The 26,301-nt window shown below is 43.8% G+C and overlaps 2 protein-coding genes across 7 annotated transcripts in view; one reads left to right on the top strand and one right to left on the bottom strand.

The window, feature by feature from the left end:
* Positions 1–14,895, bottom strand: part of NEK11 (NIMA related kinase 11) — a 277,182-nt gene extending 262,287 nt beyond the window's left edge. For 4 of the 5 annotated variants that reach the window (XM_043968528.1, XM_043968529.1, XM_043968526.1 and 1 more), the window contains exons 1-2: positions 14,763–14,895; positions 11,528–11,797 (exon numbers count right to left, since the gene is read on the bottom strand). In XM_043968528.1, coding sequence (XP_043824463.1) covers positions 11,528–11,697 — 170 coding nt within the window. In that variant the 5' untranslated portion in view covers positions 11,698–11,797; positions 14,763–14,895. Of the gene's footprint in view, positions 1–11,527; positions 11,798–14,652 lie in introns of all 5 variants that reach the window. The other variant, XM_043968527.1, reaches the window with a different exon arrangement.
* A 334-nt stretch (positions 14,896–15,229) lies between these two features.
* ASTE1 (asteroid homolog 1) lies at positions 15,230–25,171 on the top strand. Of its 2 annotated transcripts, none has more exons than XM_043968524.1 (5): positions 15,230–15,301; positions 17,839–19,161; positions 20,869–21,079; positions 22,877–23,069; positions 24,246–25,171. In XM_043968524.1, exons 2-5 carry the CDS (start codon positions 17,860–17,862, stop codon positions 24,577–24,579), a joined length of 2,040 nt encoding a protein of 679 aa, XP_043824459.1. In that variant the 5' UTR covers positions 15,230–15,301; positions 17,839–17,859; the 3' UTR covers positions 24,580–25,171. The 2 variants fall into 2 exon arrangements, with proteins under 2 accessions (XP_043824459.1, XP_043824458.1); XM_043968523.1 differs by lacking the exon at positions 15,230–15,301 and adding an exon at positions 15,323–16,571.
* Positions 25,172–26,301: the final 1,130 nt, after the last annotated feature.

Below are 26,301 nucleotides of genomic sequence, written 5' to 3'. Positions count from 1 at the left end.
TTCAGATAACATCTGTTTAAAGCCCTTAGCACAGTGCCTGGAAAAGAGTAGGTGCTATAGAAATGCTTATTCCTCCCTTCCTCCCCTCCCCTGTGTGTGTATAGAGGAGATTGTCTACATGAAGACGATCACTGAAGTCATGGAAACTGATGAGATTTCCCCACGTGAGAGAGAAAGATAAGAAAAGATAGGACCTTGGGGATTCCCACAGTTAGTGGCTGTGACAGAGATGGCGATCATCAAAGGAGATGGAGAAAGCATGGTGGTCGTCATTGTCATCGCCGCTGTTATCGCTGCCGCCTCCTCTTCCTCCTCCTCCTCTTCCTCTTCTCCCAGTGGGTTTTCTTGCCTCTCCTGGTTCTCTGGTAGGTGCCCCCTCGTCTGCCCTCACAAACCCCCCTCTGTAAACCCTCACTTCCTCCCAGCCATGTTGCTGCAATGAATAGCCATTCTGCCTCCAGTCTCTCTCATAGGAAAAAAAGGTATCCCCAGAGGAGGGTCTGAACAACAATAAATGCCAAAGAGGTGGAGAAAGATAAGGATGAACAGAATGTCATCAGATATGGGAATTTGGCTGAGTGAGGAGAATGGAAGCCAGACTTCAGGGGCTTACAAAGGGGGAGAACGTGGAAAGTGAGGGCACCTCTCATGGACGGCTTTCTGAAGGAACTTAACTAGGAAGGGATATCCGATGACAGCTAGAGGGGATGGCTGGATCAAGTGAGGGACAACTGGTAAACATCATCTTATGGGGAAAAAATTGAATGCACCTAGCTTTAAACTAGCTCACGTACAACGCTGATCACATAAGTATATAGAGCTGGAAGAGACCTGGGGTGAAATACAGTAAAACTGTCTGGTTTTACAGAAAAAAAGGAGGACCACCGAGGACAAGTGATTATACCAAGGTCACAGACCTGCCTTAGGAAGCAAAAGAACTGGCACTTGAACCGAAGACCTCTGGTTCCAAGGCTACTACTACTCTTTCCACACACAACGTTGTCATATTCTAAATAACAGAAAGACGACCTCGGAGATTGTAAACGCTATCCATGAATTTCTGTAAGATCCATTACTCTTCCTTAATTATATCTGACACTTTCAGACAACTATGACCAATTTTTATTAACTGCAGGAGAACAAAAGTCCCTTGGTTTTTAAAGCAGGAAAAAGTTTGACACAGAAAAGCTATTGGGATTCTGGTTGGGGTTTTTTTAATAAGGAAAACCAATTTGTTCATCTCAAAATGTGTCAAAAATGAACTTGGAAACTGATGAAGTCTTTTTTTAATTACCATTGGACCAGCTTAGCAAATACAGCTACAATTTCTATCTGACCTAAATATGCCTAAACCAAATGTCACAAAATGAGGATCGTTTTGGTGGCCTAAGCTTGGGTAATACATGAAAATTTTCCATGGTTGAAGGGCCTGCTGCAGTAATAATTCGCTAACATTTGAACCCCCCATTTTCTCTACCTCCTTCAGATCTATCCCTCTTCCAAGCTTCCCCGTTTCTGTCAAGGGCATCTTTATGCCAGTCACTCAAGTTTACCACCTAGGAGTAATCCTCAACTCCTCATTTATCCTATTTATCCAAACAGCTGCCACATCTTGTCAATTCTGCCTCTCCCATATCTCTTGCATCTGTCCCCTTCTGTTTGCTCACACGGCTGCCATCCTCACACCTGGATTACTAGAACAATCTCCCAACTGGTGCCCCTCCATCCAGTCTCTCCCTTCTCTAATACATTCTTCACACAGCCACCAAGTGATTTTCCCAAAGTCATGATCAGACTATGGTACCCCCATATTCAATTTACACCAGGGGTTCCCTATGAACATTAGGATGAAAGGTAAACTCCTCTGGTTTGGCATTTAAATCCCTATACAACCTGGCTCCCAACTACATGGTTTACTCTACATTACTCCCCTTCACACATTCTTTGGACCCATCAGACTGGCTTTTCTCGATGTTCCTCACACACAAAGTTCCATCTCTCACCTCTATCTTTACACTGGCTGTCTCCCATGCCTGGAATGCACTCCATCGTCAACCTCCGCCTCCGGGATTGGTAATTTCCTTTACAACTTGGTTCAAGGGCCACCTTCTCCAAGAGACCTCTGCTCAGTCCCCTGCCCTGAGCAGCTGGTGCTTCTCCTTTCCACCTGCCGCCACAATTACCTGGTGTTTACTTTGTATGTACGTTGTCTCTCCTGAACTATTTAACTTTTGTCTTTGTGATAAGTGCTTGTTGACTGGTGTCATCATAAACCCATAGACACCTTCCTGCACAAGTCTGTCAATGCTCTCACACTATTAGAGGTAAGGAAACCGTCAATCAGAGACAAAGTGGCTTTGGAAAGGTCACAGAGCAGAAAGAGTCCCCCTTTGGCTTCAGTATCTGGGTTCTAGTCGCCACCTATGCTGTTTACTAGTGGCATGACCTTAGGCCAGGTCATTTAATCTCAGTGCCCCTGTGTGTAAGGTAGATGCCCTGGACCAGAGGGCTGCCACGGTCCCTCGCAACTCTCAAATTCTGTGATCCCTTTTAGCTCTAAATTGAAAACCTCAGGCCCATCCCTAAGAGCAAGCCCTTCACAAGGGTGAAGGCTGGAAACCTACTGGCTGCCATACTCACAGAAAGATTACTTCTTTCCTCTTCAGTCCAATATGCTCCCTGACCTCTGGAAAGTCAGGGCATGCTCTTTCCTGTCACCCAGGACCCAGAGAGGTGGGGGCTGCCCCTAAGGAGAGGAAGTGCCTCTTCAGAAGAGAGAAGGGGCATTGTTGATGTTCCTGCCCCAGTGCTGTTCTGGAACAGCTGGAGGTCTTTGTATGGGCCAAATTTAGTATGGGGAGAGTTCATTGGGTGGCTCACTGTAATACTGGGGTTCAGAAAATAATGAGAGACCTCTAGGTCCAGAGTTTCCTCCCTTCCAAACTGCCTTTTGTTTAGTTATTTCGCTAAGATTGATAAGAAAGGAAATTAACGGACTCTTTTCCACAAACAAATCAGGTTTTATTAATGAGAACAAATCTACAACACAGGTGAAGTTAATAGAGCCAGGGACAATGAGAAAGGGGATAGAGAAAGGAAAAGATATGACCCACTTCCCAGATGATTAGACTCTAAATCTCTAGGGTAAAAAGGCCCCCCTGTACCCTGAACAAGCTCTGCTTCCCCAGAACAGCCCGGCTCGAACAAAAACTGATTCAAACCCTAAACTTGCCTCCAGCTCAGCTGGCCCAAAGAGCCAGCCTCGCTTCAACAACACAAACTTACCACCACCTGGAATCTAGTTCTGAGGAGAATCAGCTGTGCAGGGTCTCCCACTTAGGTCTGAAGGTCCACCACCACCAGCTCCTCTCTCTCCCTTTTCCTTCCTACCTCTCTCACCAGAAGGGAGGTTCTTAGCCATGCTGAGTCTCCAATTGGTTCAACATACGCCCTGATCTGTTCCCATTATAATTTGGCCAGGTCCATGTGGGTGTGGGGGAACTCCTAGGTGGGGCTTTTTCAAGGTTACATCTTTTCAGTCTGACCATAATGAAGCAAAGATGGGGTCATAGAAACCCCAAATCACAATTAATTCCTTACATCTTGCTGATGCCTGACCCGCCCATGTGACACTGTCACCCAGGGAAGAAACACCTACCTCATCTTCTCTTTCCACATGTTCCTTGCTATGAAATATGAAAAACTGGCCCCCAGTTGGCCCTCCTTCCACAAGGGATCCAGGGAGCTGAGGCCAAGTACAACTGCTACCAACACCAACACTGGTACCCTGGCCCTTCCCAAGTGTGTCAACAGAGAATGGCTGCCTCTACCTCCATTCTCAGGGATGAGGGCCCTCTTGGTCATGCAGGTCTTTTCATTACAACCTTACTTTCTCTTGCCCAACGGCTAACAGACTTCCCTAATATCCACAATTAAGGAGCATCATCTGCCTAAGAGCACGCCCTGTCCTAACTTATCTTCCTGCAAGGCCCATTTCAGATGTCATGAAAGTCAAGGGGCGAAGCCACTCAAGAAAAGGCAGCACTCAATAGCCAATGCCAGCCGAGGATGAAGACCAAGGTGGAGAAGAGCCTTTCAGTAGCTAAAAGTTCCTTGGTGGCCTTGAAAAAAAGGCCGTTTTACTCCATTGGCGAGGTCAAAAATCAGAGTGCAAAGAGAAGGGAAACAAGTGGATAATGAGCAAGGGGAGGTAGTGAGCACAGGTATACATGTATGAGCCACACTGTATTGATCATGACTTCCCAAACTCTATGTTCCATTTCCCATTCTCTGTGTGGATACTGAGAATAAATTAAGGTCTCTGTGATACAAAAAGAAAAGGAAAGAGAGAGAGAGAGAGAGAGAGAGAGAGAGAGAGAGAGAGAGAGAGAGAGAGAGAGAGAGAGAGAGAGAGAGAGAGAGAGAGAGAGAGAGAAAGAAAGGAGAAAGAAAGAACGAACCCTACTAGTTGAGATCTCTCCACAGCTGTTCCCAACTCTTCCCTTCCTCTGTTTTCACAGTCTGACCCAGATTTTCATCAAGACTTTGAATTAAACCACCCTTTTCCTCTCCTTTCCACCTTCTGCCTTTATACTAGGGGACCTAAATATCCTTGCTGATGCTCCCTCAAACTTCCTAATCTCCCAGTGCCTCCATCTCCATAAATTCCATGACCCTCCCCTTCACCACAGCCATGGATTAGGAGAGAGGAGATAATAAGCATTTATTAGGTGCCCACTGCATGCCAGACGCAGCCCTAAGGGCTTCACAAAACACTGTTTCATCTGCTCCTCACAGCTCTGAGATGAGTGCTGCCTCACGGTCCCATCCTGGCTCTCACTATTACCCACACATCTCCCCCATCCTTAGCCAAACCTGCTCCTGTTCCTATGTCTCACCACAAGGTCCCATCATCATTTCATCCCTCCGGCCTAACCCTTCCTGACCTCCTCATGACATTCGACCCCTTGTTTCTGGATACTCTCTCCCTTCTAGATTCTCATGACACTGCTCTCTCCCACTTCTCCCCCAGCCCATGGGTCATCATCTATATCATGTGCCTTCACTGAATGTTTATGGAACACTAGACGTGTTCTGGGCCCCCTCTCCTCTCCCTCTGCTTGCTCTGGGTGACTACCAGCTGGCTTTAGTGATTATATCTATGCAGATGGCTCACAGGTATAGGCATCCAGCTCCATTCTCTCCATTAAATTTCTGCCCCAGGGTCAGCTAGGTTGGGAGGGGGGGCAGCTAGATGGCACAGTGGATAAAGCACCGGCCTTGAATTCAGAAGCTCCTGAGTTCAAATCCAGCCTCAGACACTTGACACTTACTAGCTGTGTGACCCTGGACAAGTCACTTAACCCCCATTGCCTTGAAAAAAAAAATTCAGGCCCACATCCCCAGTTACCAGGAGATACCTCAAACCCACACTTCCAAAACAGAACTCCTTATCTTGCCCACCAAAACCTTCCCTCTTAGCAGATTTCCCTATTTCTGTTGAAGGTGTCGCCATCTCTGCTTCCGGTTCATAACCTCAGTTTGTCCCTCCTTCTCCCTCACCCCACATATGCAATCTGTTGCCAATCTCACTTTTTCTGCCTCCACACCAGCTTTCCCATCTGACCCTTTCTCTCCACTCACACCCCCACCATCTTGGTTCAGGCCCTCACTAGTTGTAGCCCACACCCTCCCTCCCAGTGGATTTCCTGGCCTCAAGTGCCCGACCCCCCCCCCCACTGCATCCTGCACTGCTGCCAATATGATTTTCCTCAAGTGCAGATCTAACCAAGTCATTCTCTTTTTTAATAAACTTTAGGAGCTTCCTATTGCCTCTAGGATCAACTAGAATCTCTGGGTGAGCCTTTAAAGCCAACCCTGACCCAGCCCATCTATCCAGCCCCATTACACATCCCCTACTTTCCTGAGTTCTACAATGCTGCCACACTGGCTACCCCTGTGCCTGAATGCAACCCCTTCCCACTGCTGCCTCAGAGAATCCCTGTCTTCCTTCAGGATGCTGTTTGAGTATCACCTTCTTCTACTTCCAGTAGCTAGCAGCCTCCCTAAGTACCTTATATTGAACTGTTTTGTAGGGCAGCTAGGGAGTACCACAGTATAAGAGGGGCACCAGTCACTGAGCTGCCAAGGACTCAGCAGCCTTCCGTGTCTCACCACCACCACCACCTTCCGCAGGCCATTTTCACCAAAGAAAAGGAATCATATCATATGTCCGCTATTCAGAACCTCCACTCTTTTGACCCCTTTGCTGATGATGCAAGTAAGGGTGATAACCTGCTTCCTGCTGGGACTGAGGATTATATCCATATAAGAATTCAACAGAGAAACAGCAGGAAGACCCTCACTACTGTCCAGGGGACCGCTGATGATTACAATAAAAAGAAACTAGTGAAGGCATTCAAGGAGAAATTTGCCTGCAATGGTACTGTAATTGAGCATCCAGAATATGGAGAAGTAATTCAGCTACAGGGTGACCAGTGCAAGAACATATGCCAGTTTCTCATTGAGACTGGACTGGGTTTTAACTGCTTGTGGCTTTCTGAAGCTTAAGTGAGGATTTCCTTGTCACAAGTTTAAAAACCTCATAACTTGCATAATGGAATCATTTGGGGTCCGCTGTTTAACTTGGACTAGTGTAACTCATTCATGTAATAAACTGAAAAGAGCCAAAAATAAAAATAAAATAAAAAGAGCAAGGAGCTCAGAGTTGGGAAGACCTGAGTTCAAATCTAACCTCAGACTGGTCTTTCATATTCACAAAACAAAAGACCCTTAGCTGTAGGACCCTTGGCGAGTCCCTTAGCCTCTGTCTCAGTTTCTTCATCTGTAAAGTGGGAATAATAATCGTACCCCCTTCCCAAGGGTGTTGTGAAGCACTTGCCACACTTCCAGCACACAGTAGGCACTGTGTAAACATTGGCTATTGTTGTTGTATTTATTCTTTAATACTCGGTTTGTGTTTGCTCATATATGTCCTCATCTCCCCAGTTAGAATGTTTTCGAGCAGGACTATTGGACTCTTCCAGGCTGTATCCCCAGGGCCTACCCCCATGTCTAGCAGACAATTACTCAATGCTAATAGGTTGCGTTTTATTGACCATCTTTTCAGTTATAGAGTGTGCTTCTGGGGGAAGAGTTCAAATCTCATCTTTCTGGACCTCCCACAGGGCTGATGTTCCTGGATGTTGCAGAGACTGAAGGCAAAAGGAAAAGGGGCAGCCGAGGATGAGATGGATAGATGGAGTCATGGAAACAATAAGCATGGCCTTGGACAGACTTTGGGAGATAGAGGAAGACAGAAGGGCCTGATGTGCTGTGGTCCATGGGGTCACAAAGAGTCAGACATGACTGAATGACTGCACAACAACAGTGTTGCTCGTATAACAAGTGCAAAATAAGTACTGATTGATTGGAATTGTAACAAGAGAGAAACAAATATTTAATGAATACATGTGCCTATGTACCATGTCTGGAAATCTAATCGGCTCAGACTCAAAAGAATTAAACTTCTATTTGGGTAATGTCCAAAGCAGATTTTCCTGAAAACTAAATTAAATTCTCTTAAGCATGCTGTACTACAAATAACAATATAACCAATATTTTGTACTCTTAGCATTACCAAAAAAATCCCAGTAATAAGCTTAGTTGTTCTTTGGAGCAGTAAAACTTTTTAATTGCATGCAATATTTTTTTAAATGGAATTGTCTGTTTTCCTTGACTCATCTGAGTAATCCTTTCATTTTCAACAACCTTCTGAGTCTTTGTAAATTAAAATAAAAATCACATTTTCCAGCTTTTATATAGCAGACCCTAATAAACTTGAACCTTACTGAGAATGTAATGGTGATCCTATTAGACATTGTAGCAAAGTTCTTTTAATAGTAAAAAGCATGAGAAATTTTTTATTAATTTCATGACATGAAGTCAAGAAACCTTGCTAGCAAATGCCATTACAAGAGACAACTGCCTGTTTTAACAATTAAATTCCGTTTAAGCCTGACAACCAAAAAGGAAAATTCCAAAAGAAAAAGATGTCCCCAATATTCATCCTGCAAGTGTCACATCTATAGTTATTTTTTCTGTTTTATCCCACTGTTAAATTATCTACCACACAGCAATTCAACCACAATATGCTGTTTAAATTCTAATTAAAGTCCAGAGTACATCTTGCACGTGTGTGGTATATTGCTGCCTCCAAGTGGTTCAATGGTAAATTACAGAACAGGGAAAAGATGGAGAAGCTTCATCACAGCCAGGAGTTTCTCAAAACTGGATCTGTTTTTCAAGCTAAATATCCAAAGATCCTAAATAATATGTAGAATTTTTTTTTAAACTGACATGCCAACTGGACCTGACTCACAGGCTACTGTGACATCAAGGGGATGATTGGTTCTGGGAAGGAGCTGTTGTCTTTCCTGTTGTCAGTGTCAGAACCTCGGGGATATATCCCCAAAGAGATAAACAAAGAACAATTTGTTTCAGCATCCCCTGTGATTCTAATAGAATGAAAGTCTAGCATTTTTGTTTTAGATGCACAAGTGTTTCCTTTTAGTCTTAACTGACTTTCTTTACTGCTGTCTCTGAAATCTCATCTGAAAGTGGCCCCTCCCTGTCAAACAGGAATTGAGATTTCATCTCTTACCATTACAGTTTCTCTTGGTGAAATGTTATCTTCCACAATCCTCTTGGCATTAAATGAAAAGGAACAAAGCCATTGGGTTTAAAACCTTAAAAAAGCCAATGTCTAGTGTCTTCATGATAGCAATGATCTATGACAGATACCATGAGAATTTCTTATGATACCACCAAAATCAAAGAAAAATCACATTATTTCCTTGTAAGTTCCCTGAAAAGTTAAATGTAAATTATTTTATTTCCAAGATGTTTTAGTACTATTGCCATAATAAGGAATTTTCATTTTTCTTTTTTTTTGGGGGGGGGAGAACAATGAGGGTTAAGTGACTTTTCCAGGGTCACACAGCTAGTAAGTGTCAAGTGTCTGAGGTCTCATTTGAACTCGGGTCCTCCTGAATCCAGGGCTGGTGCTTTATGCACTGCGCCACCTAGCTGCCCCCTGAAATTTTCATTTTTCCATCCAAGGAAACCTCTATTACTGCCCAACATATGCAAGGCGCTGCACAAGGCACCAGAGATACAAAAACAAAACAGATACAGCTCACACCTTCAAGAAGCTTACACTCTCCAAGGTGGGAGGGGGAGCCATAACAACAAAGTGATTTCAAGAAGAAGAAAGAACCAACACCTGGGAGAGAATCTGTAAAGGGTTCATTGAGAGCATCTGAAATAAGCCTTGAAGGGAGCAAAGGATTTTTAAGAGGCAGATTTAAGGAAGGAAATTCTGCAAATGGGGGATTGTAGAACATCAGCGAGTAGGCCAGCCTGATCTCTCCATAGTGCATGGCGTGTGAGAGTAAAGCATGTGCCAACTAGCGGAGAAATTGGCATTTATTTGCTGTGCATTTATGTAGGTGCTTTTTTCCCTCCCCCATGAAAACAGAAGTACCTTTGGGGCATTCTTTGTACTCCTATCTCTAACACCCAGCACTGAGTTCGTGATTTTAATCCAGAGGCAAGAGGAAACCACTGATGATTTCTGAACAAGGGAGTGACCTAATCTTGACTTAAGAACATTGAATTTGGCAGGTGAGTGGAAGATGGACTGGGAAAAGAAAAATCTAGGAAGCAGAGAGACCAAGAAGGGGGCCATTGTGATAGTCTAAGAAAGAGGCAATGATAGTCTGGACAAAGGGAGTGGCTATGGAAACAGAGAAGGGTATGAATAGAAAAGATGTGAAAGTAAAAAGAGAGAATTCAAGGTTGATTTTTGAGTTTGGAATCCTGGGTGATTGAAGTAATCAAGCATTCAATGAGTATTTACTAAGCACTTACTAAATGCCAACCACTCTGGTAAGTGCTGGGAATACCAAAAAAGGCAAAACAAAAACCTTCAAGAATGGGGTGCCCTTACAAAAGTGGAGAACTTTGGGGGGATGGGTTGAGCCTGAGGTGCCTATCAGACAACCAGAAGGAGACATTGAGCAGGCAAATGATAATGCCACCAGCATTCAAGAGAGAGGTATTGGGGCTGGTTTTGAAAGTCACTTGCATGGAGATGATAACTGATTTGATGAAAGATGATGAGACCACTTAGAAAAAATATAAATATATGTACATGATTTTGTGTTTATTTGTTAGGGTAGGATGGGGGGGGGAGGCAGAATCCTGAGGAATATCCATGCTTAATAAGTAAGAGGTGGATGACTGCCCAGCACAACAGACTGAGAAGGAATATTCAGAGAGCGTCCTGCAGAAAATAGGCAGCACTTGTGTAATTTAAGATTCTAAATGTGGATTCTAATGTGTTCCCCCAGTTTGGGGGAAACTGACTAAAAATCGCTGATAAAACGAGTTTAGGTTTTTAAGGGTTTATTGGAAAATAGAAAGAAAAAGATTGAGAACAGAATTCTAACAGCCTGGCATTCCTATCTTTCCTCAAATTTCCTGTGAAGTCCTCTGCCGCCACCACCATCAAGTCCGGAAGCCAAAAAGGCCAGCGCTCTCTGCCCAGGCTCCCTTTCCTCCTTCCTGTCTCCTCCCAGACCATAGGAGGCTCCTCCAGTTGATTGGCTGGTAGACTTGATAGACAGCACCCATGAGCAAACGTCATTTCCTGATGCCAAGGAAAAGCCACAATGCCTCTGAGGCATTTTCCTCATGGTGGAGCTTTCCCACAGCAAGTCTCCAGTAGGTGGCGTCATTCCAATCATTACACACTGTACCACAACAGTTCAGAAAGGACCCAGGAGGTGTGTGTTACTGACAAGAGTCAAAAGCTAGAAGGGTCAAGTAGCACAAGGACTAAGAAAAGGCCCCTACACAGGACAGCTGGTCACTGGAACCTTAGAGAAAGCGTTTCAGTCTAGTGGAGAGTTCAAAGGCCAACTGCAAGAGGACAAGAAGTCAATGAGAAATGAGAAAATAAAAGCAACAAGTGTAGTTAAGCCTTTCTAGGAGTTCAGTTCTGAAAGGGAGAAGATGACAGGTTAAGGGGATGTCCAAGTCAGATTTTTTAATAATGGGGAGACCTGGCCATGTTTGTAGGTGTTTCGAAAGAAGCCTTTGCATAATAAGAGATTAAGGACTAGATAATGAGGAAAAAAATGATCAAGAGGTAAACCTCAAGAGTTTGGAGATGTTAAATTAAGATTGCAATAGATCCCTAAGTCTTATTTTTACCTATTCTATCCCAATCATTCCTCAGCTTTCCTACATATCTTAGTACCTATATGCTGAAATGCCTTTAAATATGCCAGAACATTAGGTGAAAAAAAAACAAGCTCCATTTTTTTCTAACTACATAATTATTTGTAGAAAATTGCACTTTGGTTGATACCCCCTAAACCTAAATGAGCAAAGAGTAGTCAAATCTATGCACCACAGATATAGGGCAGGCAACTGCAGATTCTCATGAAGAGTATTTACTTACAATTCTTCTCCTTGTTTTGCTTTCTTATCTGAAACCAGATAAACCGTTCCAAAGCTTCCACTTCCAAGTTTCTGTTGAAGCACGTATCTTCTTGCAATCAAAGTCTTTGAGTAAGTGGAGACAGCTGGAGATACACTCACACACTTGACAGCTTCTTGGAATCTGAGCATCACTCCAAATTAGATTATGTTTACTCATTTATAGAGATTTAAAATTCAGGCCTCCTAAGAAATGTTCATATTCATCCAAGTGATGATCACAGAGAAATTCCTTAAAGATGAAAATTTCATGTCAGATTTGACATAGTGTGCTAAAATATTAACAAAATGTTCAAGTCTGTCACTGTCCTACAGACCCTACCGCCTTGTCAGGCCTCGCTGAGTTCAGAGCTGGATACGCGTTACCTTAAGTAGTGCTGGTGGTCTACCATAGAGTAGGTGGTTTTCTTGTTTTGGTTGTCCAAATTTCATAAGACTAACGGCAACTCTGCCAAAGTTCTAGAAGCTGTCTCATCTCTTCCTTGTCTATACACTTCCATCTCTTCGTATGTGTTCACCTGCTCTCTGCATTCAGAATTCACATACTTTTTGGATCACAAATAGCAGGTAATCAAATGGGTTAGCATCAAGCCAACAAAATGCTCCTGCTGGGGGATGGAGAACCCAGACCAGTCATTTCATAAATTTAAGGAATTCGATGTGAGAAAACGCCCTCTACCAATATAAATTTGCAACTGTTCCACAATTTAGAGTCTTTGAGAGGTTAAGTGACCTGTCCAGGGTCATTCAGGAAAGTAAGTATCAAAGGCGGAACCTGAACTCGGCTGTTCCTGACTCTAAGACTAGCTCTCTATCCACTCTACCATCAAGCTGCTTCTATGCTGGTTGCTCCAGATGTATAATCAGATAACATTTGCAAGCGTAAACATGGACCAGGATGATGAAAAAAGTGATACTTTGTATCCGAAGGAAGTTCTAACTTAAATACAACCATTATATCCTATTTCTGGAATTAATTTTAAACAGTAACCACCTCATCATAGCATGAAAAATGTCACAGCATTCTCAATACACATCAATTCCCCAAGTTCTATTTTAATAATAGCTAAGAGATTTGTTATGTGTGACAGTTTTTTAAAAAATCATCTGGAATCTTTTTAGGGCAGAGAAGTTGTAAAATATTTATGTTGGCATTGCTAAAAACCATTATTCCGAGTTTATTAATGTGTTTTTAAAAATGTGTTGTCAAATAATGGTCACTATTGTTTTTTCACAGTACATAATTTTGGGGTGAAAAATAACATTAGAGATCATCCAAGAGACAGTGAGAGTGGAGGGAATGATTTCAGTACTCATTCCAAGTACCTGGATTCAATTCCTAGCATTTACTGCCTTAGTGACCCTGGGCAAGTTACTTTATATCTGTGTACCTCTGTTTCCTTCTCTACAAAATGAAGATAATAATACCTTGCTATCTCACAAGTTTATTAGAAGGAAAGAGCTTTGTAAACGCCAAAGTGCTATGTAAATGAGTTATTATTTTACAAAATAACACCCACATTTTATGGTGGAGGAAATGAGTCCTAGGGAAGTCGAGAGACTAGCCTGTAGCTACACAGTAGATTAAAATGTTTGTTTTAAATGATGCAGAATGTCTGATTTTTTTTAAAGTACTTTACCATATGTAACCACTCTAAAGCCATAATAAGTTACAAAAATCTATCACTTCTTATGATAACACAAGGTATGGAAGCATTATAGAAGCCATCTGTTGTGGTGCTGGCATAGTCTGCTAACAGACTTTGTGTTTGGCACTGGCAATAATGAACACTGATGGCTCAAATTAATTTTCAGAAAGGAATGAAAATACAATTATAAACAGCAAAAATCTTCATTACATTTTTTAACCTTGAAATAAATTAATCTGTCCAGTCTTACCATCTTCTCGTGAAGAGGCTATCGGCAACCTGATTTTAGAAGAGACTATGCCAAAAAAGAAGCTGATACTTGCCCATGGAAACACTAGAACGTATCAACACTGGAATTGCAACCTGAAAGCTCTGGGCTCTTTGCCCTCTGCCCAGCCCACAATTCTCACTAAAAATAACAGATTTTATTTCTGATACCAAGAGAAACTAGAGTAATTTTGAAATATCAGGATCAGGAAAAAGTGACATTGGGGAACTCTATTGCTTAGGTGACTGAAAATCGAAGCATTTTCAGATTAGAAAGCCTCCAAGTATACCATTTTTGTATTTGCCTCTCTGGGTATACAGGTATCCCTTTCATAAAATGGACTTTGACCAAGTGGTCTGTGAAGAAAATTCTCTAGTATTTTCCTGGTGACTCTCATTTTCAAGATTCGTCCCAGTAGGCTTTGAAAAAGTCTGATTTGGAAAGTGGAACGTTTATGGGACTAGTGTCCAATCAAGTCATGAATTTATTAAGTGCTTGCTGTGTGCTAATAACTGATAATACAAGGAAATGTAAAAAGAGGGTCTCGGACCTCAACTAACTTATTTTCTTTCTCTGCGAGCCCAAAGATTCAGCCAACCTCACAAACTGAATTAGCTTTTAGGGACATTGGCCAGTGAATTGTCTTGGATCTAGGTTCAATTCTGCCTCGCCTAGAAGACTCGGCACTCTCCGTCCACTTCCCGAATAACGCGAAGCCACCTTGTAAATACCGCCTTAGACAGTTACTAGATGTGTGACTGTGGGCCACCTGTCTACCTCCGTTTTCTTATCTGTTAATACGGGGATAACGGCAGCTATCTCCCAGGGTGGTTGTTAAAAAGGTATTATTAATGTTATTTTTTATTATTATTATTTTTTTATTATCATATCTGAGACTTCACAAGCCTAAGCTTCCGTCTATGCAGGAGAACAAGAGCAGCCCAGATTTGCGTCCCCAGCGCTTGGTACAGTGCTTGCTTGACCTGCCTTGAGGGGCTAGAGAAGGACCTTAGGAAAGAGCCAGCCACCAGGGGCCTAAGGTTTGCAAAGGCTGGAGCAGAGCTCGGCGGACCTTAGCCGTAGGGCTCAGCCTGACTTTGGGGAGGGGGCGGCCGTTTCCGTGATGGGAACCCCGACCACACGCGTCGCTTTGCCTGTAGCAAGGGTCACCTGGAAGGACGAGGAGATGGCGTGCGGGGGTGACCGGGGCGACGGCGAGAAAGGGCCCCGGAGGGAGGGCCAAGCCGCGGGGGCCTGACTCGGAGCCTGGTGCCGCTCACCTTTACCGGTCCGGGGAGGAGGAGCTGCGGGGGCGGAGGCGGCTGCAGGGGCCGGGGAAGGGGCCGAAGCCTTGGGGCAGCCGCGCCCGCCTCCGCCTCCTTCCCCAGCCAAGGATGACACCGCGCCCCGGCTCACGTGGCCAAAATGTTTGGGCAGCGTCGCTAGGAGACGGCCGCGGAGAAGTATGGGAAGCTCCCCCGGGGAGCCTTCCGCCCTGGCGGTTCCAGAGGCGGGACCAGCTCAGGCGCCAACGCTGGGAGGGTCTAGAGAAACGTTCTTTGTCTTAGGGACCTCTCCCTAGCCTCCCGTGGCAGCCCTGCCCTCACCTCGGTCACCCATGACCCCGCGTAAAGGACTCTCAGGGGCAAGAGTTTGGGGGAGGAGGAGTGCCAGGGCGGGCAGAGCTCCGTGGGTCACGTCACATCCGGCCGGTTCCGGTGCCGTAGTCTCGCGATAGCCGGCTTCCAGGACTTCCGGTTTTGTGCCCTGTTCTCCCACTTTCTGCCTGCTGGGCTTCTCAGCGAGCGCCGAAGAGCAGGTGGGGCCCGCGGCTGCCGCCGCCACACGGGGGCAGGGAGGAGGCCCGGGCTGGACAAGTCCTCGAGACCCGGATGGAGCGCGAGGAGGAGGGAGGGGTGTGCAGGAGGAGGGGACCCGAGGGAGCCTCCGGGACTGCTCGGGCCGCGCGGGGAGCGAGGGGCGGGGCTGAGGCCTGGCCCTCTCTGCTTACTTCAGCCCGCGAGCAATTATTAAGCCCTAGCTGTATGCAGAGCAGCCCGATGGCGCCGTAGAGTCGGGAAGACTCGAGTTCAAATGCTGCATCGACACTAGCTGGCCAATCCTAGGGGAGTCATCCCACCCTGTTTGCCTCAGTTTCCCTCATGTGTCAAATGAGCTGGAGAAGCACTGCAGTGTCTGCCAAGAAAACCCCAATGGGGTCACGAAGAGTCAGGGTTGAACAAGACCACGGGATACCAGGCAAGACTTAGGGACACCCCCTCCCCGCCCCCGCCTCCTCCTCCTTGAGCGCTGGCTGTATACCCGCCCCTGCGTACTCCTCCCCCCCTTGAATGGCTGAGACACCAAGAAGACTAAGGCGAATTCTGGGGACCTTGTCTGGGGTCTAAACCACCCACCCACCGCATTTCCTTTGAGCTGGTGCTGTTGCCCCCGGGATGGGGTGGTAGTGGGTGTGGTCTGAGCCACGAAGTGCTTCAACCCGTTTTGGTAGCGCTTTGGGGACACCCTGGGCCTGCAGCTGGTGCATTATCTTTTTTGGGGGAGGGGGGAGCAGGGCAATGAGGGTTAAGTGACTTGCCCAGGGTCACACAGCTAGTTAAGTGTCAAGTGTCTGAGGCTGGATTTGAACTCAGGTACTCCTGAATCCAGGAGTATCCACTACGCCACCTAGCTGCCCCCTGCATTATCTTATGTAGGCTCAGACGTGCTTCCCTGGGCACCCCAACCACCGGAGCTGAAGCCGCATAATTACACGCTGTTCCCTTAGGTCATTGCTTGTTGTTGATCAGTCACTTCCGCTCCTGGTGACCCCATTTGGGGGTTTCTTGGGCAAAAAAACACCAGAGTGGTGTGCCTCATTTGACAGATGAGGAAACTGAGGCAGGCAGGGGGAAGTGACTTGCCTAGGGTCATACAGCTAGTAAGTGTCTGAGACTGGATTTGAACTCGGGCCATCTCCAAGCCCAGCGCTCTGTCCACCGTGCCCCCTCCCAGCCTTTTTGTCTCATGGACCCCTTCTCAGAATACTATTTTTAAACCAGTGGAGGAAATGATAAATTCCAATTAAGGTTTGTGAAATTTTTTTTAAAGTTACATTTTTTTTCCACATCCAAGTTAATGAACTGATGGGGAGGGGCGGGAATCCATGGGCCCCTGGTTAAGAATTCCTGGTATATATTCCTGAAGACTATTTTCAATGAAGCCTTTTGTAAAAATTTTCAAATGTCACCAACTAAATATTTTTTTTTTTTTGTGGGGAAATGAGTGTTCACAAAATCTAAGAGCAATACTGGCTCCAAATGTAATATTCACATGTGAGGCAGGCGTAGTCCATGATGGATCTGGCCATCCACCCTACCAGCTTCTTCTGTGAAACCTGATACCTGCCCATTCCAAAGCCACCCCAGAAACTGCAGCTCAAAGAATCCCTACATGGTCATCAAGCTGTGACCAGTGAAAAATCTGAGTCCAGTTTAATTTATTAAATAGGCCAAACAGCAATCAATAAATTAATGGTCAGTGTTGGCCAATTGATTTAATAAATTAATTTCTTCATTACTTGGAGCCCTGTCTCCCAGAATTTTCATTTACCACAGTTCACAAGTGGCTGGTGGGTTATCATGAGTACAGTTTCTCCTAGAATACAGACTTCCAAAGCTACTAAATCTTTCACTCTTAACCACCCCACCTTATGTTTCTTCCTCTAATTTAGCTAGATTCTGGAATCGAAGTTTGGTTTTTTTAACCTTTGGATTTGTCTTTTTAAAAAGGCCCTTTTTCATGACTATTAATTTCTATCTATCTTGCCCTTCAGAGGCAAGTTAATGAATTTGGAGGGAATCTTGAGTGTATGTATAGCTCAAGCACATACGTATTCTTTACTAAATTTTGTTATTTTGAACCACATTATGGTACTTTTATCAAATGCACAACTAATTTCTCAGTGGATGGTCATTTGAAAATAGTGTGGCCTTGATTAGTGAGAAGGGGGAAAGACTTGTTTTTTGTCTAGGTAAAAATGACTCCTTTGCTGGGAGTCATACTTCTTTATCTAATATTTTTGTGCTAGGTCTCATTTTGATCAGGAAAAAATAAAATGTTTTTGTGTTCATTTAGGTATTAATTAAAAAAAAAAAAGAGCCCTTTTCCAAAACAAAAACATAGCTCTGGTATAATAGTATAATCAGAGCTCCTAACGTAGATTCCAGTTGATTTTTAGGATGGTGGAAAGCAATAACAACTTTCTTTGATACCCAGTGTCCCAAAAGTCTGAATCCATTTTAAGCCATTCCCACAACTCTATTGAAAACTTGGTGCATGTTTTTTGTCTTGAAGGCAGTTCCTGAGACCAGCAGTATGGGTATCCGTGGACTAATGAGTTATGTAGAAGATCACAGTCAATTCTTTGTTGATTTGAAGTTGAGGGACACTAAACTTATTATTGATGGCTATGCACTTTTCCATCGACTGTGTTTTGATTCAGATGTGGACCTCCGGCATGGAGGAGACTATGATTCTTTTACTGATGTTATACAGAGATTCTTTGAATCGCTCTTCGCTTGTAAAATTCATCCATATGTTGTATTAGATGGAGGCTGTGACGTTTCAGATAAAAAACTCCTCACCTTAAAAGACAGAGCCCGGGAGAAGATCCAGGTGGCATATTCCCTTGCTGTTAGTGGAAGGGGAAACTTGCTCCCCTTACTCATCCGAGAAGTGTTCATTCAAGTCTTGATCAAGCTTCATGTCGACTTTGTCCAGTGCTTCTCAGAAGCAGACAGAGACATCATGACACTCGCTAACCATTGGAATTGCCCTGTATTAACGATGGATAGTGATTTTTGCATTTTCGACCTGAAAGCTGGCTTTTGTCCTCTGAATGCTTTTCAATGGAAAAACCTGACTGTGATGAAAGACACATTTCACTACTATATCCCTGCCAGATGCTTCTCTGTAGAGAAGTTCTGCAGACATTTCAACAATATGAATAAAGCCCTGTTGCCTCTCTTTGCTGTGCTGTGCGGTAATGACTACATCAATCTGCCTGCCCTGGACTCAGTCATCAGTAGAATAAGTTTCACCCCTGGAACGTCCAACAGCAAAGGGAGAAAGCACCATCGGATTCTGGGACTCCTGAACTGGCTGTCTCGTTTTGATGATCCCGCTGAAGCCTTAGATCATGTTGTGAAGAACCTGAAAATGAATGATAGAGAAGGGGTTAGAGAAGTGCTCTGGGTTTCAATGGAGGAATACCAGCCGTCTCCGGTGAAGCTACAGGATTTCTTCCAGCTTGGCGCTTATGTATCTCCCTGTGCCACCAGCCTGGGCTTACCGGAATGGATACAGTTGGGCTTGGCAAAGGGGCAGCTGTCTCCCTTTGTTTGTGACGCTTTGTCATTACGGCGGACTATTCTTCACACACAGGTGGAGAGTATTCAGCGCCCAAGTGCCCACGTCGTCTCTGTGTCCATTCGGAAAGTCATCTATGGGCTTCTTCAGAACCCTTCTCCAAATCTCAATAATGTGTCCCACAGCACAGTGCCTAAACACCCAGTGGCTTTCAGTGAAGTAGACAGGATCGATAAGAATATTGCAACAGTAGTGAATCACGCAGCAAAGCTCCCAGATGAATATCGGGAATTGGGCAGGCTGACCGAGGTAAGGATTTCAGGACTGTGGTAGTAACAACCCTACAAATAGGAGCTAGAGATCATTAGTGGCCATTATATATTCTAGAATATGGGTTATATGAGTGAGGGGAGAAAATCTAGAACCTGTTGCCCCTGACAGTAATGGAAAAGTTAGGAAGATGGGGGCCGGAATTAGGGGGAAAGTTCCATTTTGGACATGTTGAATTTGAAAAGTCTGAAAGGCAGCAAGAGAGGTTTGTTGGGCAGGATAGGAAGGTTAGAGAATTATCAGCATAGAGATGGAAGTTAAATCCTTTGGAGCTGATGAGGTCACCAAGTAAGGTAGTGTAAAGGAAGAAGAGGCCCCAGGACAAAGCCCTGTGGGACCCCTATGATTAAAGGGCATGATCTGGAGGGTGATCCAGCCAAGGAGAGACTAAATGACTTGTCCTAAGTCCTATAACAGGCGAGTAGACTCAGCATAAATACTCATGTGCCCCAGTTCCTAGTGTGGTGGTCTTTCCACTATATCACACTATCTCCACCTTGCAGAGAACCATAATAAACTATCATCATGCACTTGGGAGGGGTAAGAGACCTGAGCAATAATACAGTGAGCCCATCTTATAGGGGACACACCATATACTCCAACTTGTCCAATAGCTGGGAAAAGTGTCATAGCACAGGGCAGCTAGGTGGCGCAGTGGATTCAGGAGGACCTGAGTTCAAATCCAGTCTCAGATACTTGACACTTATTTGCTATGTGACCCTGGGCAAGTCACTTAACCCTCATTGCTCTGCCCCCCCCCCCAAAAAAAAAGTGTTAAAACACACAAAACCTATAATGTCAGATCCATGACTAATTACTCCACCACTGCCTCCCAAGCAGTATGTAATAAGGCATTCAGCACAATATGGAGAAGGGAAGGCATGTCTCTGCTCTTCTGGCTAGAATCATCAGGAATGGGACTGTGGAGGAGGGAGATCCTTGCCATCCTTGAAGTCCTTGTGATGTGGCTCTTGATGGGTAGGGTTTAATTTGTGGAAGCGGTGATTTGGAAGGCACAGCCAAGCCAAAGGCCTGGAGGTGAGAAGCGCACATAGCAAGTTGAGCAGTATGGCCGAGAGCTCGAGCTTGCTGTGTCCTCCACAAAATCCCTCTTCTGCCAAGTCCTGTTCCTTTGAACCTGTTTTCTGTCGTCGTGTCCACCATCTTCCCAGTCCCCCAAGCTTAAAACTTCATTTAGTTATTTTAAGACAAGGATCTAAACAGCGTAGGAAAAGCACTGGCTCTGGAGGTTCAGAGCCTGCCCCAGACACTGCCTGTGTGACCTTGTGTGGTCTTCCCCTTCTGGGACCTCTGATTCCTGATTCCCCATCTCTAAGCTGAGTGGTTAGGCAGATGGCCTTTGAGGCCACTTCTGGATCTAGATAGATGAACCTATGAACAGACTTAATTAATTTTGCATAAAAATAACACCTGTCTCAAAAGGATCCAATGAAATGAGATATATGTAGAGCATTTGGTAATTCTTCAAGGGTTCTGCAAGTGTTAGCCGTTAGTGGCCGCCAGAGCTTCAAGCACAGTCTTTTCATTCAGTATTTAACCTTTTTGAAGAGATCAACTTAACAGTTCAAAATGTTTCCTTTGTATTGTTTAATCCTATATTTGCACATAAAAAAATGTCAAGCTTCTCGAGACATAACTGAGCTCGTATTTGCTGTGTGTTTTCAGCTTTCTCTCTCTAAGCGGAAGATTCTTCTGTTGGAAACCCTGAAAGTGAAGGAGAGTATCTTGGACCCAATTCCCGCCTCTTTGAAGTTACCTATTGCTGTCACTTGCTTCTGGTTGCAGTCCTTAGAAGCCAAAGCAAAACTGCATCATGTACAAGCTTTACTGATGGGAATGCTGTGTGGGCAGTTGTACAAGATGACCAGCGAGCCTGGTAGGTATCTGTAGTTTACAGAAACTGGCATCTCTTCTTCCAGAAACTTATTTATACTTCTACCTAAAATTAAAAAAAAAAATAGGGGAGGGCGCCATTCCTGATGGATCCATAGCTTCTGATATGATGGGACTACCTTGATGCCTCCTGACCCTTCACCCTCAGTGGTAGCACATGCAGATGATGTGTTTTTGATATGCAGAACATGTGCCAGTGTCATTTCTTTCTCCAAATTCAGGGGTAATGGTCATTATGTTTGCTAGGACATGTTACCAGTTCAGGAGCGATTCTTTCCTAAGGTGGTTATTTGTCACTGCTCTGTAAAAAAACAGATACTTAGGACCACACAGAATTGTAGAGTCGTATTCTAGCTGTGCTGTCATCTTTATCTTCCCCTCCCCCCATAACCTTCAGTTAATATTTGAGCAGTAATGGGGAGAAGAACATCAACTTTTCTTTTTCTGCTAAATAGTCCTTTTGAGGAGATTTAATTAGCATACAAGCATTCTTTGTGCAATGAAGACATTCGATTCTTCTGAAGAATACTCCCTTTTTATAGGCCATGGATAGGACGACTTTTCTTTCCCCAAGTGCAGTAACAGTTCTGAATGACTCTTACTGTCTGGATTTTCAGCAGTTACCTAGTTTCATAAGAGATTGCTTTTTTCCAGAATAATTTAAGTGAAACAATTAAAGAAATAGGACTCTAACCCTTGTACTAAAATGCCTAAGTTTTAAACTTAGAAGGCTCTTTGTCTTAATTGTATCATTTCATAACTTTATTGAAGTTTTAGTCTAATTAGAGCCAGAAAGCAAAAGAAGCTATTGCTTCGCTGTTGCATTTTTTTTGTGTGTTTTTTAAACCCTCACGCTTATTTTTTCTGCTGAGTAAAAGGTATATAAGAAAAGACCTAGAGCAAAATCTGCCAGCTCTCTTGCTGAGTCCAACAGAAGGGCACATGCCAAGGGTTGATGTTCCTTTCAGGATTATGGATACTGAGCATGGGCAGCCTCAGTGCCCTCCCGATAATAAATTAGAAAGGGGGTATTTTCCAGGTGGTCCATACAGCCCCCATATACAGAGATTGTTCCTTTGGTACTTGAGGAAGTTGATTGTTCAGTTTGGGCTCCCACTCCTGTAAGTTTTCACTTTTCCTCTTCGCGCCAGCATGGAGGTGTTTTCTGTTTTGGGTTTTTTGTGGGGTTTTTGTTTTTGTTTTTTGTTAAGGCATTTGGGGTTAAGTGACTTGCCCAGGGTCACACAGCTAGTAAGTGTCAAGTGTCTGAGGCTGGATTTGAACTCAGGTCCTCCTGAATCCAGGGCCGGTGCTCTATCTACTGTACCATCTAGCGGCCCTAGTGTTTTCTGTTCTATCTAATGGTTTTTACCCAGGAGTGTGAGCTACAGCACTCGCTTTTCTGGCTTTCATGAAAATAGATTTGTTAGACTCTTATAAAGAAAATGTTAATTTAGATTTCACAGACCAAACGATTTAGAGAACTGAGGCATATAATAGTATAAGACTTTGTCCTGGAGACTAGCCTAAGATATTACCTAAGACGAGTATTCAGCAGAATTAAGTTTGAGTCAGAAGAAAATTGTCACTAGAGTGCTTAAATGCAAATGCCTTCAAGGCCTAGGTATTTAAAATGAAAATAGCAAAGTGTCAAGGTAGAGCAGACTTTTCATAATTTTTTTAAAAGTGTTTTCCATTTGGTTGTCACCTTTGAAACTTATGGATAGAGAGCATTTGAAAGCTTTTGCAAACACTACTCTTAGGTTTCTTTTTCATCTAGATAATGAGGAATTGCATGCGGATGGGGCTAAGCTGTTGTGTGACCAGTTTCTTAAAGTGAAAGAAAATAAACTACAGAAAAGATTGGATTTAGATACAGCCCATGTTTTCTGTCAGTGGCAGTGCTGCCTCCAGATGGGATTCTATCTCAATCAGCTTCTGTTGACGCCTTTACCTGAGCCCAACCTCACGTGGTAAGATTAAGTCAGTCACGGACTCCGGGCCCAGGAAAGCATAAGAGAGAAGAGGGATAAGGACCAGGTTTCATTTAAGGGGGAAGGGGAGGAGATTAGCACTCTTTCACTTCAAGCCCACTGGGTGACCATAGCTAAATAACGATTTCCGGGTGCTTTCTCTGTTGATGGGCCCATTTGGTTATTTTTTCAAAAGCAGTATTGTCTTTCCATCCTGAGAGCTCTGACCACTGAATTCATACTGCCAGACCCAGAAATTCTGGCTTGTTCAACCGTTGGTCAATTTGGGCCCCGAATTGGGACATTTTGTTTTGTTTGGGGTAGGGTCCAGACCTATGATTTCATCAGCCTGGTAAGTCCCCACCACATCCCTGTGAAGTTCAGCATTTTTTCTGTAATTAAGAGTCTTAAGAGAATTACCTAGAACACAGAAAAGATTTAGTGGTGTGGCCGTGGTCACTCTGCTCATGTTTCAGAGGCAGAACCTGGGTCCAGATTTTCCTTGTTTCAAAGTCAGCTCTATGGGACACCATGGAACAGTAGGAAGAACGTTGGCCTCCAGAGCCAAGGAACCTGGGTTCAAATCCCACTTCTGTAACCTTGGCAAAGTTCCTTAAACTCCATGAGGTCCAGTTTCTTTGTACTGAACGACCTGAGAATCCCTCCAGCTCTCTTGCTATCCAGGGTCATGCCTGTCTCTTTAATAGACATACCTGGTCAATTTCTGTTGTTGAACAATACAATTTTTTGTTTGTTTTAAAATAAACTACTTTATCCTATTTCTAATAGCTAGCTTTTCTAATTTAGCAAGTTTAATTTGAATTTACTGGCAAACCTGCTCACCCTGACGCTATCTATAAACTGAGTTTCTAGCATTTTACTCACTAACAAATACACTAGATGCTCCCAAACTAAAACTGACTTTTGTAACCTTTCCATCTTCAGCAGGACTATGGCCAGAGGTTAGTATTTCTAGGCAACTTGACAGAGTTTCAGAGGTAAATAAATAGGAGGAACCCTCGAATGTCCAATTAAATTTTTCACCTGACTGTAGCTTAATTCAAAGTGCCTCACATAAGGAGTCCCACAATTCTCAGTGCAGTTTTAAGCTTTAGAATGTCAGTCTCCTAGTCCTTCGGTGAGAGCAGTAACACACTTTCTTTTCCACTTGGACAGGTTGTACAGTGGGACTCTTGTCCATGGACTTTCTCAAGAACTTTCAGCTTCATCCTCAGCAGAAAGTCTCTTGAGCGTGTGCCCTGGAGCAAGGCAGCTTTATAACCAGCTCTTTTATGCGTTGAAATCATCGGTCCCTTCAGATTGCCTATCCCGGAGGGAGAAGTCAAAAGCCAGAAAGAAGAAACAGAAGAAGAATGACAGCAGCCCGGCAAAGCACCGAGGGGGCGGCTCCCGTGAAACCAGGGTCTTACGTGATCATGTAAGCAACAGGTTTGAGCTCCTCACAGTGGACGATGTCGAGGATTCAGGTCAGGGGTCAGGGCTGGAGTAAACCCAGACTCTCAACCAGAAGTGTTTTTAGTCTCATGGATTGTAGCTTTCCAAGTCATTTCCTTCCAGAGATCAAGCTTTCAGGCTTATTCTCTAAATCAATCATGCTTCAGGGATTTCAGCACACCCATGGCTTGGGTAGTACTCAGCACAGTTCAACCCAGGGAAGATGTCAGTATGGAATGATCATTACTTGAAACCTCTCTCGTATGCCCCCTCCCCCTTAAGTTGACTGACCATTATAATAGATTTTCAAACTGCCTGGCTCTGGGGGTGTGTGTGTGTGTGTATGACAGTAGGTATATGCATATGTGGACAGAGACATACATACATATGTGTGTGGGAATGGGTGAGTTATGTGTGTATATACATATGTACATAGAAATTTTTTTTTAAAAGATTTTATATTATATACATCCTGTCAAGACCCCTGGGACATGTATTTTACCCTTAGGGATAGTACAATGTAGCCATGAAACTGCCACAAATTTTACTATAACAGGGAACCAGATAATTTCTGTTTCTAAAATTATGTATTTTTATAATACTTTTTATATGTTTTCATATTCCATTTACACTGAAAAATAAAATGTCACAGCATAAAAACAGAATGGGTTGGCAGTATGTATTTTGTTGCAACTCGAGCATCCCCCACACCTCCCTTGTAGCTGGGTTTTAATCATTAGACCATGAAGCAAGTAACACAGGGATTATGCCATGGAGGAGAGCACACTCTTCAGGGAAAGATTTTTAGTCTAGCAGGCCCTAAATTTTCAGAGTAATTTTTATCTGTTGACTCCAGCTTTTGCTTCAAGCTCTTGGTTCTGAACCTGCATAAGTATTTTTTAGCATGAGATTAGTGTCATAGCTATCATGCACTTGAAAATGGACTAAGTAAGGTATTCTCTGTAAACCAGGCCTAAGGTAGGAAGATTTAGCATCATTTACAAAGTGGCAAACATGGCAGGCTGATATGAAAATGTGAAAATGAAGAGGGACAGACAGCTACAGGTATTTTGTAAATAGTCTCCAGACAAACGTGTTCCTTGAAGTCTTGCGTGCAAATTTATGTTTCTTAATTGGTCATGGAACTGCTTTCATATTTTTACGCATTCCTTTTAAGACATTATTCATTTTGGTTTTACTCACTAGGGGATTTCATGTATTTAATGATTATCACTGGCATTCAAATACTTTGTGGTCATTATACATTCATAAGCTCCTGGGAATTTGGGAGAAGTGTAATAAAACAGAAGGGGCTAAAGGGCCTGGCAAACACTCAGCATAAATAAAAGCACAATCAGATCCATGGGCAGGATAGAAGAGAGAGGTTACAGATGCTGGGATGTGGGGAATTCTTGATTGAGGGCAGAGTATGGTTGATAGCAGCCTCCTATCTTTTTTTTTTTTTTTTTGGTGAGGCAGTTGGGGTTAAGTGACTTGCCCAGGGTCACACAGCAGTAAGTGTTGAGCGTCTGATGCCAAATTTGAACTCCTGACTCCAGGGCCAGTGCTCTATCCACTGCGCCACCTAGCTGCCCCAGTAATCACTCTCAAGACATCATCTTTCTGTGAGCACTAAACAATTCCTTCCAAGGCAAGAAATTAGTGGATGAGATGTAGGCCTTAATTTGTCTACCAGTTATTTGCTTCCTGTTTGGCAGGATTTTTTAAAAAATCTGTCATTAACAGAGGGATAAAACATTAGCCTAACAAGGGAATT

The sequence above is a fragment of the Dromiciops gliroides genome, chromosome 5, assembly GCF_019393635.1.
Source record: "Dromiciops gliroides isolate mDroGli1 chromosome 5, mDroGli1.pri, whole genome shotgun sequence".
Lineage (NCBI taxonomy): Eukaryota > Metazoa > Chordata > Mammalia > Microbiotheria > Microbiotheriidae > Dromiciops > Dromiciops gliroides.
Note: the sequence above shows the minus strand (reverse complement) of the source record. Positions and strands in the feature narration are given on the sequence as shown.

Excerpts from the sequence above, each read along its gene's own strand:
- ASTE1 (XM_043968524.1), top strand. The coding sequence starts at position 17,860 with ATGGGTATCCGTGGACTAATGAGTTATGTAGAAGATCACAGTCAATTC. Across the intron at positions 21,080-22,876 it reads CAAGATGACCAGCGAGCCTG|ATAATGAGGAATTGCATGCG; the intron begins GTAGGTATCTGT and ends TTTTTCATCTAG. Across the intron at positions 23,070-24,245 it reads CCTGAGCCCAACCTCACGTG|GTTGTACAGTGGGACTCTTG; the intron begins GTAAGATTAAGT and ends CCACTTGGACAG.